The following is a 12839-nucleotide window of genomic DNA, read 5'->3' on the forward strand; positions in this document are numbered from 1 at the left end:
GGTGAACAGGGCACAATGGGCCCAGCCCTCTACTCTTCAGGGAAGACAAACGTGCGGCCAGAAAACTGCACAAGGAATTGTCACGTGGTCATGAAATATCATGCTTTTCCCGACTCAGAACCCCCACTGGCACCCGGTGCACTGGGAGCAAATCCACTCCGCCATCATGTCCCAGGAGGTCCTGGTGGCCCTCCCCTCCCCTCCCCCCTCCCTTGACTCCCTCGCTGAAGGAGCCGCTGGCTCATTGTTGTGTCTCCTTTTTGTTGTTCCCTAAAATGACATCATCATTGATGTCCTGTTTGCTGCTCGCCTCTCCTGCTAGAACACAGCTCTGTGAGCGCAGACTCTGCGTCTGCCTGGGCCTCTAGCCACGGAACAAGGTGCCGTAGGCTCAGTGGGCGAGTACCCTGCCGAGAGCCGAGGCTCCGTGGTCCCAAAGGAGAGAACTCCTGGGCTTGGGGGCACCTGGAAGGGCCCACAGACACCAGGACAAAGGGACGGAAAGGCCGGGAGTGGGGGTGGCATGAGCCAAGGCGCGGAGGGGTGGACGGCGTGGCGGTCTGGCCTGGCTGCAGCCCGCACAGAGAGGAGGCGAGGTCTGTGTAAGGAGACTCACCCGATAAACGTGTACTGAGGGGGGGCCTGCTTGGTCCGGCCCATGATCCGGATGTCACAGATGGCCGCTTCCGTGGAATCCCGGGGGATAAACTTAATGCACAGCCTCTTCTTTCTAAAAGCTACTTCCTCTGCAGGAAAGAACACGGAGAGGCGTGAGTCTCTATCCGGAGCATCCGGTCTCCCGACACGTTCCCTTTCTGGCAGCGGGAGGGGCTGGTCAGCTAAGCGGCCGAAGAAGGGCTGGGCCCTGCCCCTGCTGCCCTCCCCGCCCACAGCGGGCAGCCGGCTGTGCGGGCCGGAGCGCAGACCTTCCCCGCGGAGGGGGGCTCCTGCCTCTGAGGGGAGACCGCACCTGCTCACCGCGGCAGCCTGCAGGTCAGGCACGTGGACACCTGAGCGTGAACACACTTCATTACACGGACGGTTTTCTTTTTTCCTTTTCATTGTAGAAATTCTCAAACATTCCCCAGAGTGCATGACCCCACACGTTCCTGTCATCTAGTTCCAACACCGCCCCCCACGGACAGGCGGGTTTCATCCCGTGTTGTCTGGCTGGAGGATTTAGGGTGAATCTCTAACACCGTGTCTTGTCACCCGTCGATAGCTCAGTAGGCACCTGGGGCAGACAATCTTTTTTAACACGATCACCATGCCATGACCATCCTTAAGAAAATGAACAGCAATTCCTAATATCATCCAATAAACAGTCTATATTCAAGTTCCCTTCATTGTCTCAAAAATGTCACTTCGCTGCCGGTTTGTGACCGCGGCTGCCAGGCCTCTCCAGTCCCTTTTATTCTGTTACAGCCTCTCCCCCTCCCTTGTCTTGGGGCACTGGTGCTGGAGAAGCTGGGTCACTCCCCTGCACCTCCTGTGAACTGGCAGTTCCGGCTAAAGGCCCGGTAAGAGGCAGGTTGGGGTTTTTTAGGCAAGAACACTTCCCAGGTGGTGCAGGTACATCCTGCGGCGACAGCTTGCCCGCTCAGCTTCTGGGGGTGTCGGTCTGTCCCCCGGGATGAAGTCCCCAGCAGCCACTCTCTGAGTGTTCACCCCCCCGCCCCCCCCGCCCCGATGACTGCTGCTTCGATCCATCATTTCATTAAAGGTTTCAAAGTGGCGATTTTCTAAATCTGTCATCCTTCTACACTTTTAGCTGGAATTCTTCTATATAAAAAAATAACTTTCTTCAACTACTTGGTCTCTCTGAAATACGTTGTATAGGAAACAAGATAAATACGTGATTCTTTAGTTATCGAGTCTTAGTGATGCGTCTGTGCCCGCCCAGCCCCGCGGTGGCCAGCCAGGTGTTTGCTTGCTCATCTGTGGTTTTTAAATACAAGTTTCATTAACTGCAGTCACTCAGACATGAGTCACACAGACCTGGGTTGAAATCCCACCTCTGCCACTTCCCAGCACTATGACTTTAATCTCTCTGAGCCTCCGTCCCATTGTCTGTGAAAGGGAGCTACTGAAACCCCACCCTGTAGGGAGGCAGGATGGATGGAATGGGGCCGAGATACACTTCCCTTAGCCCCGTGCCTGGCACACGTACGTGCTCAATAAGGAACAGCCATGAATGTTCTTATCATCATCAAGGATTTCAGTCAGGACTCAGCACTGACTTTCAAGCCCTTTCCGTTCTGCATCAGGAAATAGGCATTGTAATCAGGGAGCAGCATGAGGAGGGCAGGGCAGGCCTGCGGCCGGTCTCGACTTTACCAAGGGGAGCCCAGATCAGAGGTGCTGTGTTGTGTGTTGTTGTGTGTGTGTGTGTGTGTGTGTATTGGGGGGGGGGGGGAGGGCTAAGAGCCAGATGGACACTCAGAAACTCTGTGGGTTCTCTTCCTTGGTGAGGACACTGAGGGCTGGATGGGACCTAGAACCGAGAGTAACAATGTCCTGAATCCAGACCCCACAGCAACCCTGCACCTTGGAAAACTATCCGAGATGAGATCGGTCTCTGACTGTGAAGAAGGCGAGACCTGCCCTGCACGCAGGTGCGAATGCAGGTATTTCACTTGCTCTTGCCACGCTGCTCTCTGCTCCCTTCCTCCCTCTACAGCATGGAGCCACTAATTACACAGGCTTCAGCAGGCCTGATTTTAAGTAAATATATTATGCAGAGTCAATAGAAATGTGTTCAGTCATGCTAATGAACACAGAAAGGCACAGCACTTTCCTAAAGCAAACAGCCTGCCGTTGTCTAAGCACTACGTGGATTGCAACAAACTGTATTTTAAATTGATTACAGGCGTCTCCTCCCTTTGGCTCACTTTATAAAATCAGACCCTACATGCACCCAAACTGCACCCGTCCCCTGGGTAAAGACCCCAGGAAATGGCCGTATGACACGAAATGAAGGCTACCCCGAACCCACCCTCCTTGTGAGATAAGACACCTGGTGGAGAGGCCAGAACAACCTCAGAAAGTCCACGGCGCAGCAGCTGTGCCCCAGGCACGGGGAAAGACTGCCCGGATCACAGCCCAGGCTCACCCCTCAGCAGCCAGACCACAGCCCAGGCAGGCCCCACACTGGGCTTCCTCGCTGAACTGGTTCAACGAGAGGAAAGTGCAGAATGGGAAATCCCTTGTGGCTCTACAGTATCAACATAAAGACACTGTAAGTCAATTAGTTGTCAAAAACCAACACCAATTCTAAAACGAAGAATGGCAGGGGTGGGGGGTGGTGGAAAATTAACACAAATCTACAGGCAATTTTAGTTCTCAAGTAGACAAGCCATTTAAGAATAAGCAAAGGTAGCAAGCAAACACTTGTGAAATGTTCAGTCTTGCTAATAAATAACGAAATGAAAATTCAATAAAATTGGGATAGCAAAAGTAAATTAAAAATTTAAAACTTATGCCGGCAGGTCTGTGGAAAACAGGTACAAGCCTGTGTCATTAGTGGCACCGTGAATTGGTATTTCTGGAAGTTAATTTGGCAACAGAGAGTAATAACGCTTATCTTTATTGAGCCCATCCTCTGAGCAAGGCACTGTGTGCAATGGGTACCTTAGGCGATTCAAAGACAAATTGAACACGGATCTTGCCCTCAGAGAAAGAGATAAGTAGCAAAGACATGAAGAAAACACATAAATGGCTAAAATGCAGCTAAAAACATTATTACGAGGTAGACAATATCCCCTTGCCCATTTTACAGATGAGGAAACTGAGGCCCAGGAGGGTGAAGTCCTAGAGTTGTAAGTGCAAAGCCAGACTCAGTATCAGGTGAGTCAACTCCACAGCCCGAGTTCTCCACGGGCCAAGCTGCACTTTGTCCTCGTGGAGGTAACGATGGGAATTCAGAGGCAGAATCACTCCCTTCGGCTTCCCACCACTGTGACAAGCTTACTTCCCTCCCGCCCTCAGTACGTGTCTGCAATAAAGACAGCAGCAGGGACTGACCTCTGACTGACAGTAGCCCTGTCTCATTATGTCTAATGCAGTTTCTTGTTGCCACGTGCAGATCACCCACTAGGCTAAGGTCCTTGAGGAAAGGGCCAGGATCTTCGTCACCTTTACATCCCAAAGCCTGCAGTGCCACAGGCACCCGCCAATCTGAGCTGACTGTGGAGAGGAGAGCGCTTGCTTCACACTGGTGTGCAGGGACCAGAGACTGATGCCGGTGGGAGGACTTAGGCTCAGCCGGAAAGATATGGGGTGTGGGCATTCCGAGGTGAGGGAAAGGGCATTTCAGGCAAGGAAAACAGGCAAATCTGTAGCCAGCAAAGAAAGGAGCCTGGAGGGCGCACAGCGCGTGCCTCTGTTTGGGCGAAGTAGAGGGTGTCTGCATGTGAGGAGCACCTGGTAGAGGACGGCTGGGCAGACCACAGGGCCTAGGACCCAGGAGCCTCAAGTACTTGGAAACCCATCACAAGGAAATCATTCACAATCTGTACACACCCAGCTGACCTACAGATTCAACATCCTTCCTATCAAAATCCCAGCTGGCTTCTTTGCAGAAACTGACAAATCCTAAAATTTATAGGAAAATTCAAGGTACCCACAATAGTCAGATCATCTTGAAAAAGAAGAACAAAGTTGGAGGACTCATAGTTTCAAAACCTGCTGCAGAGCTGCAGTAATCAATCAAGACTGGCATAAGGAAAGACACATAGGTGGATGGAGGAACTCGGAGTCCAGAAACAAACTCGCGCAGTTATGGTCAACCGACGTTCAACAAGGACGCTGAGACAAGTCAGTGGAGGGAAGAATGGTTACTCAACTGGAATTCATATGCGCAAGAATGAAGTTGGACCCCCATCTCACACCATTCACAAAAATTAACTCAAAATGGATTACAGACATAAATGTAAGAGTTAAAACTATAAATCTCTTAGAAGAAAACATAGGCAGGAATCTTGGTGACCTTGATTTAGGCAATGATTTCTTGGGCATGTTACCAAAAGCATAAGCAAAAAAAGAAAAAGAAAAACGGTAAATGGATTCCATCAAAATAAAAAATTTTTTGAAGGACAACAAGAAAGTGAAAAAAAACAACACACAAAATGGGAGAAAATATTGCAAATCATATAATTAATGAAGTACTTATATCTAGAATACAGTTAAACCCTGAAAAACACAGGGGATAGGGCACCAACCTCCCACATAATAAAAAAATCTGGGTATAACTTTTGACTTCCCAAAAGTATAACTACTAATAGCTTACTGTTGACTGGAAGCCTTGTCAATAACATACAGTCAATTAATACATATTTTGTGTGTTATATGTATTATACACTGTATCCTTACAATAAAGTAAGCTAGAGAAAAGAAAATGTTAAGAAAATATGGTTACAGTATTTACTGAAAAAAAAATCTGTGTATAACTGGACCCACACAGTCCAAACCCATGTTGTTCAAGAGTCAACTGTATATTAAAATATTCTGACAACTCAATTAAACAAAGACAACCCACTTTAAAATGGCAAAGGACCAGAAGAGACCTTTTCCGGAGAAGACACACCCATGGCCAACAAGCACGTGAAAAGATGCCCAGCATCCTTAACTAACAGGGAAACGCAAACTGGAACCACGAGAGCCCACTTCCTACCCACGGAGACGGCTGGAGCCAGGACAGTGACCCGTGCTGGGGAACCGCACGCACTGCTGTGGGAGGGGAACACGGTGCTGCTCCTTTTAGACACTGTGTGGCAGCTCCTCAGAAAGTTACACACAGAGTTAGAATAGGACCCAGCCATTCCACACCTAGGGAGACACCTAAGAGAAATGAGAACGTATGTCCACACAAAAACTTGTACATGGATGCTCACAGCAGCATTATTCCTAACAGCCAAAGGCAGAAACAACCCAAACATCCATCAATTGGATGGATATGCAAAATGCAGTATATCCATATAAATGGCGGATTATTTGGCAATAAAAAGGAATGAAGTACTGATAGATGCTGCAACACGGATGAACCTTGAAAACATATGCTCAGTAAAAGGAGCTGATCATGAAAGACCACATACTGCATGATTCCACTTACATGAAATGTCCTGAACAGGCACATCTACAAAGTAGACCAGTGATTGCCTAGGGCCAGCGCAGGTGCAAAGGTGAGGGGTGGAGGGAAACGAAAAGTGACTGATAACGGGGATGGGATTCTTGGGGAGGGGATGAAATATTCTAAAACTGATGGTAATGGCTGCAAACTCTGTGAATATACTAAAAACCTCTAAATGGTATACTTTAATGGGTAAACTGTATGGTGCATGAATTACTAGTATATCCAATAAAGTTTTACCAAACCCCCCTGATACATAAATATATAAAATCTTTTTGTAAAAGGTGCTTAAACACATGCTTTTACAGAGTGGCACTGTGGTTAGAAGTGTGGCTGGTGTCAGATTCGTGTGTGTTCTAGTTACTCCCCACTCCAAGGGGCGCGACCTTGGGTAAATTCTTTAACCCCTAAGCAGTTACTGAGCCTCACTTATCGCAGATGTGAACTGGGTTTAATAATACCCATTTCCAAAGGGAGGTCTTCTGAAGATTCAATGGTATCAGGTATGTAAAGCATTTATCACAGGGGTTAGCACACAGAAAACACATACTAAGTATCAGCTATTATAATTATTAACTAATGCATATAATTTCAAACAAGTAATAGCAAAATGTCCAAAGTGAGGAGACTATTAAGAAAATGAAAATATGCTAAGCAGTGGAACCTCCTTGTGTTGCTAAAGTAAGAGCTATGGGGGGCCTATGCAGATATGAAAAGTCTGGTCTACGTGAAATGCTAGCAAAAACCCAGCAAAAACCGGGGGTCCCAATGGGGCTAAACACGGAAAACACAAACATGTATGGCGCAGAGTGAGACACAGAACTTCACAGAGAAACCGTGTCATAAAGAAAGGAGTCTCTGTGTTCGTTTTTAATTTACTGCTTCACGGTGTGGGCATCCTAAAGTTATTTGGTAAGAGTAATTAAAAATAAAACAAGTTCTATCACATCAAAATGAGGAGGCTCAAATACGCAGAGGTGTCCCGGCGCTGTGTAACAGCTGATGGGCATGACGGGCCCTGAAGAAGCTTCCGACTCGTCAGGGACTCAGTTCTGCTCAGTTCTGCTCAGGGCTCACACGGAATCCTGTGTACGCTGACGGGCAGTCTTCCTGGTTCGGGCCTTTCTTGTGCGCTCCAAGAGCCCAAAATGGGGACATTATTGCACTGTATTCCCTGGGCATCTTCTGATTTTCCCCTTTTGCATCGGGGTCTTTGCCAAGCTTGGCTTCAGCAGCACAGAGGAGGTACTAAGGACACACTACCACCCGCCTCTCCATCCATTCCTGCGCGACCAGCTCAGCAGGAAGCCAATCTGGGAGACACGGGCATTCGGCTCACTTACATGGTGCTGACCAGAACGCCACAAACCCCTTGGAGAACTGAGTCAGACACGAGTTTATTCATGGGCAAGCAGTAGGGACTCCTAAAGTCTTTCCAAAGAAAATGCACATAACAATACCTAAAAATATACCTGGAGGAAGGAAACTGGCATGATGATGAGCGGTACTAAAGGGCGACTCACGTGTGTCCACCGTCTCCTGAATCGGGATGAAGCCCACCGGCAGAGTGTCCTTGATGTCAATGAGCTTCATGTCCACCAACACGTTCCCTAAATGACTCTTGGGAAGAAAGAAAAGAGGTACAGACGATTAATCCAAACACGCCTGTGGTGTGTTTGCCGTGTTGGCCTCGAGATGCATGTCTACACCATGACTCTTGCAGCTTCGCGACAGCAGGTTAATGAGAGTGGGTGCCACTTAATGTCCCCCAGCGGCCACACGGGGACTCGGGGGCCCGGGAGGGAGTTTCATACTCAGAACCTCAAAGCCACTCACTCAGACACTAGACACGGCACGCCTGGGTTAGGCGGACGGGCAGCCAGGAGATGCCGGAGACACAACCAGAAGATGACAGCTGTGCACACGTCGGGACCAGCTCTCAGGCCCCGCAGGTTAGAGAGAGCAAATCCCTGGGGCAGCCGTGGGGGGAGCTGCGTCTAAACCGAACAGAGAACCAGCCACACTCCGACGTGGTTGCCGCCTGAACATCGGCACACGTTTCGGTCGCCTGATACATTCTGTAAAATCCCAAGAACCATAAACACAGCGTGAAAAGCCCTGCTGCCTCGATGTTACACATCTTCCAGAATGACACGCACCGGGGCCTCTTAAAGTTTCTGTTTAGTGGTGGTATACGGGGTCCACGGTGCGCAGTGTCTGGAACCAGTGCAAAACCGTCTTCCGAAGACAGCTCCCACCCCCTGTAACTGCGACAGAGAACTATCTGCAAATGCACTGGAAGCGAGCCCTAAAGATACCTACCCCACAACTTCAATACGGGGGGCCACCCCGAAGGTGTCGTTAAAACCTTCAGAGTAATCTGCAGTTACTTCCCCCTCGCCAGTAGAGCCAGGTAAGGAAAGGCTGATGGCTGCTGATCCCACCTCTCTCCAGTTAGGATGCCAGCCACGCACTGTGCGTGCCCATTTCCCAGAAGCACCTCGCCCACGTGAGCACGCTCGGGCTCCTTGCTCTGTGATTGGACAAGCACCCGGATGGCCAGCCCGTCACTCTGGCCTCCGCAGCACCTCCTCGGGCCTGTGTCCGTCTCTGCGCATGGGCAACAGCCCCTTCCCCTGCACAATGCCAACTAACACGCTCTCTGAAGGCCATTTAGGGAGTTCTTTCCATCTACACTCTCCGCTCTATTTGGCACTATTTTCCTTCACATCAATTTATAAAGGCACGTTTTCGAGGTTATTTGACTTCTGTCTCCCCGCTAGAGTTTAAGAACCACCAGGACCAAAACTATCTGTCACTGCTGTAAATCCAAGCCCAGCACAGTTCTTGGCACACAACAGGTGGTCGGTCATTATTTGGTGAAAAAAACTAATGATTTTTGGTACATTTTCAACTGGGTGGGCTGCTCAAAGTGAGAAAACAGATTGGATTTTCTGGGATGACGAATCTAAACTCTATCAATAAGAACATTGAAAGTATATTTAATAAATCTATATATATAAAAGCCTAAGCGACCGTTCGACCGGTAGCTATGACGCGCACTGACCACCAGTGGGGTAGATGCTCAATGGACAGGTATGGAAACATGGAACAGACTGATGAATCTCAGTGGGAAGTGGGGAGTGGGGAGGGCGGGAAGAGGTTAACCAAATATCTTATATGCATACTAGAGGCCCGGTGCACGGATTCATGCACCGGTGAGGTCCCTTGGCCTGACCTGCAGGGATCGGGCCGAAACTGGCAGTCTGACATCCCCCAAGTGGTCCCAGATTGCGAGAGGGCACAGGACAGGCTGAGGGACCCCACCAGTGCATGAATCCGTGCACCGAGCCTCTAGTACATTATAAAACAAAAGCACACAAATGAAATGAATTTTTTAAATGTAACTGAAGGTTGATGTGTCAAGTGTACACCAGTGCCTGCTGTCACAAAACCGTTTCCTCTCGCAGAACTCTCTGCTTGCCCACCGCTTCCTGGAAGTCCGCCTCGGTGGCTGCCTCGGGGAACAGCGCACGGCGTGGCCCGGCAGGCGGACCGGGGACCCTCGGGGTGCGGACCACATCTCTGACCTCGCACAGGGCTTGGACCGTTAGCCTAACTCGCAGACATGAGCTGCCTGCAGAGCTGCCTCACCTAATCGATCATCGTTTTTTTTCATGGCGGCTGCGTTTCCATGTCATCGCTGCTTTCTGCCTTGAGAAATTAACACTGGGTATGTGTCCCTCCCCGGAGATGGATGGGAGTTCATCAATATCCTTTGCAGATGTCTTCTGCTTGACAAGCTGGGTTTCACGGAAGTCAACTGCAAACCACTTAGCGACCTCACCCTCCACACTACAGATGTCCCAGATCGTAAAACCAGAACATGGGTGGGGTGGCCATTTTAAAAAGCATCAAAACCCTCCCGTGCACACCAAACGGGAGCTGCACGGCCAGAGCTTCCCCCAGTCTGCGTGGGGCCCTCCGCGCAGGGCTGGCTGCACTGGGTTTAATACAGTGGGTCTGCGACACCATTAATTTCGCGTGTCCCTCTCCCCTCCCCCACCCCGTGCTCCCTTTCATTTCCTCCTCATAAATATGAAGAACGTATTCCCAATCCTTGTTGAGCAAATGATTCATGCCAAAAGCCCAATATGCACTGACTCAGGGTATTTATATTGCCTCTGGTAGCCAGTGTTTGCTAGTATACTGTAATTATTTTTGACAACCTTGCATTTAAGGTAGCCACAGATAACCAACTTAATATTCAAATGTTCATAAATCCTTCTGTTTAATATCCTCCCTACCTAATCTATGTACATTATTATTACAGGTAATGCAGAAAGTACAGGGCATGAAAAGTGCAATTAATCTCGATCCTTCCCCAGGAAGCAATGTCACTCCAAAGCCAGGTTTCTGTATTAATGGCATTATTGGGGGAAGGAAATTTAAGTTCCAAAGGAGTCTCCCAAAACTCCTACATTGGGAGTCTCAAGTCACCTAATTAAGAATCTGTCCAGCCTTGAGATCCCGCATCCCTCCTTCACAGCTGTACAAATTATGCCACGCCGAGTCCTCCCTGACAGCAGGGCCGGCACGGCGGCTGCGGCAGATTAAACTATGCCTCATTCCTGTCCACCCCTGGCCGGCCGTGGGCCCCTGCCACCCCCGGAAATGCATCCCTTTGGATTTCACCACAGGACCCATTCATTCTTTTTCTGGAACCAGAATGACCTATTTCCTGTGCTGCTTCTAAGGAGCGGCAGAGGTCTCCCCCACGGCCCTGGTCCTCACCCGACATCCCTCCTCATGCCCTACCCACCTCCTGGGCCTCCTGGAGGAAGGCACACAAAGGAAGCCCTCAATGAACGTCTCTTCAGTGTTCAACAAATGGTGACTGAGTCATGCATTCTCTACAGGAGCTTTGCCTGTGACACCAAAATTAACAAGCGCAGGCCACTTATCTGCCATTTTAGACTTGTCATTGTCCCCACACGAAGGATCGGGGACTCCTCTGGCCTCGAGTACCAAGAACCCACAGCCTTCGGGGGAAACGCAACAAAAAAAAATCAAACACTCACACACACACACACACACACACACACACACACTAAAAAGTGGCATAAGAGATCATGGCTGTCCTGGGAGGCCACCGTTTTGAGCCGAAGCCTTCTCAGTCAGGATGGGGGAAGACTGAGCAGAGATCAGAAATGACCCCGTGAAGCCACTAAGCAGAGCGAGGGCGCCCCCGGGGTCCGTCCTCACAGCCCGGAGCAGCAGTGAGCGCGCTGACCTCTGCACCAAGGGGAGGCCGGCGGACAGAACAGGGGTGACAAAGTTAAAAACATGAGGAGTTTTAAAAAAAGGGATTAGGTAACTCCCGGGACAAAGGGAGGTAGGGTGGAGAGGGGGGGACGCCACCCTGCCCCTCCGTGTCCTCAGGCGGCGGGTGAGCCCCACGGACCTGCTCACACTCATTGCTGCGCAGCTGCTGCCTGCCGGCCAGTCTGGTGAAAGGAGGTCGGAGTTTAGCACCAGGACTGTCCCCACTCCATCAGAAGCTGCACTTCACAACAAGCAGACGTTACCCTCGCCATTAGGGGGGATTAAAGCAATGACTTCTCCCCAGCCCTGCGTATGTTATAAATAATCTTCCTTCCAAAGACGTCTCAATAAACACAGGAGCGGTAGGTGGGAGAGTGGCAGCCAAAGAACGGCGTGACTGTCTCCATCCAGAAAGCGCGGAGGGCCAGGCCGGGACCGGCCGGGACATGGGCTGGGGGGCTATGTGACGGGAGAAAGACCGTTTCTCTTCCCATTCAAGCTTCTGAACGAAGATGTTTAAAGTTGTTTTTCTTTTCTTTTTTTAAAAAACTTTTTTTTATTGATTTCAGAGAGGAAGGGAGAGGGAGAGATAGAAACATCAGTGATGAGAGAGATTCACTGATCAGCTGCCTCCTGCATGCCTCCTACTGGGGATTGAGCCAGCAACCCAGGCATGTGCCCTGAACTGGAATAGAACCCGAGACCTTTCAGTCCGCAGGCCGACACTCTATTCACTGAGCCAAACCAGCTAGGACCCAGTTTTTGTTTCCTTTTTAAACCATAACATATCTTACTGTTATAATAACATTTATAAAAATAAATTAATAAAAATATTTCAAAAACACTTTGCATCAGAAAGAGACAGGAACACTTAGGCCCAAAATAAAATGGCTCCCTGAGAATGGCAACCTGCGCCCTCTTGGGGCGAGGGAAGACAGGTGACCTTGGAGAAGCCCAAGCGCTCTGAGCTCAGGAAAGGGCGAAGGCTGTCTGGGGAACGGGAGGGGTATTTGCAGGGTGACCAGGGCAGGCCCCACGCGGAGGACAGGAAAGCGGGTTCCCTCTTCCTAAAGCTACCATTAAAACACGATTGGAAAAGCTTGATCGGGTATCGTCAAAAATTCCCCCGTTTATGGCCCGAGTCTGAGGAACGGCACACTAACAGGAATGGACACTGGCGACTGCCCACCTGCAGAAACAGGGACGCCCATGGCATACAGAGACCGGGAAAGACTCACTCTGGAAACAGGCTGAGTCTGTGGAAGGGGTGACCAGGCAGCACCCTTCTAGCTGCGCCTCCAGGTGTGGGTCAGCTTTCAATCCGGCTCCGCCGAAAGTTCTCCTGTCCCCCCCCCCCGCCCCCCCCCCCGCCTGTGATTTGTTCCTC

The 12839-nt window shown here is 50.0% G+C and overlaps 1 protein-coding gene across 4 annotated transcripts in view; it reads right to left on the reverse strand.

Moving 5' to 3' along the window:
* Positions 1 to 12839, reverse strand: part of MVB12B (multivesicular body subunit 12B) — a 140117-nt gene that overhangs the window by 90354 nt on the left and 36924 nt on the right. For all 4 annotated transcript variants that reach the window (XM_079790249.1, XM_079790248.1, XM_079790251.1 and 1 more), the window contains 2 exons: positions 7651 to 7747; positions 617 to 746 (listed from right to left, as the gene is read on the reverse strand). In XM_079790249.1, the coding sequence (XP_079646375.1) occupies positions 617 to 746; positions 7651 to 7747 (227 nt within the window). The remainder of the gene's footprint in view (positions 1 to 616; positions 747 to 7650; positions 7748 to 12839) is intronic.

Source organism: Cnephaeus nilssonii (assembly GCF_951640355.1).
Source record: "Cnephaeus nilssonii genome assembly, chromosome: 14".
Taxonomy (NCBI): Eukaryota; Metazoa; Chordata; class Mammalia; order Chiroptera; family Vespertilionidae; genus Cnephaeus; species Cnephaeus nilssonii.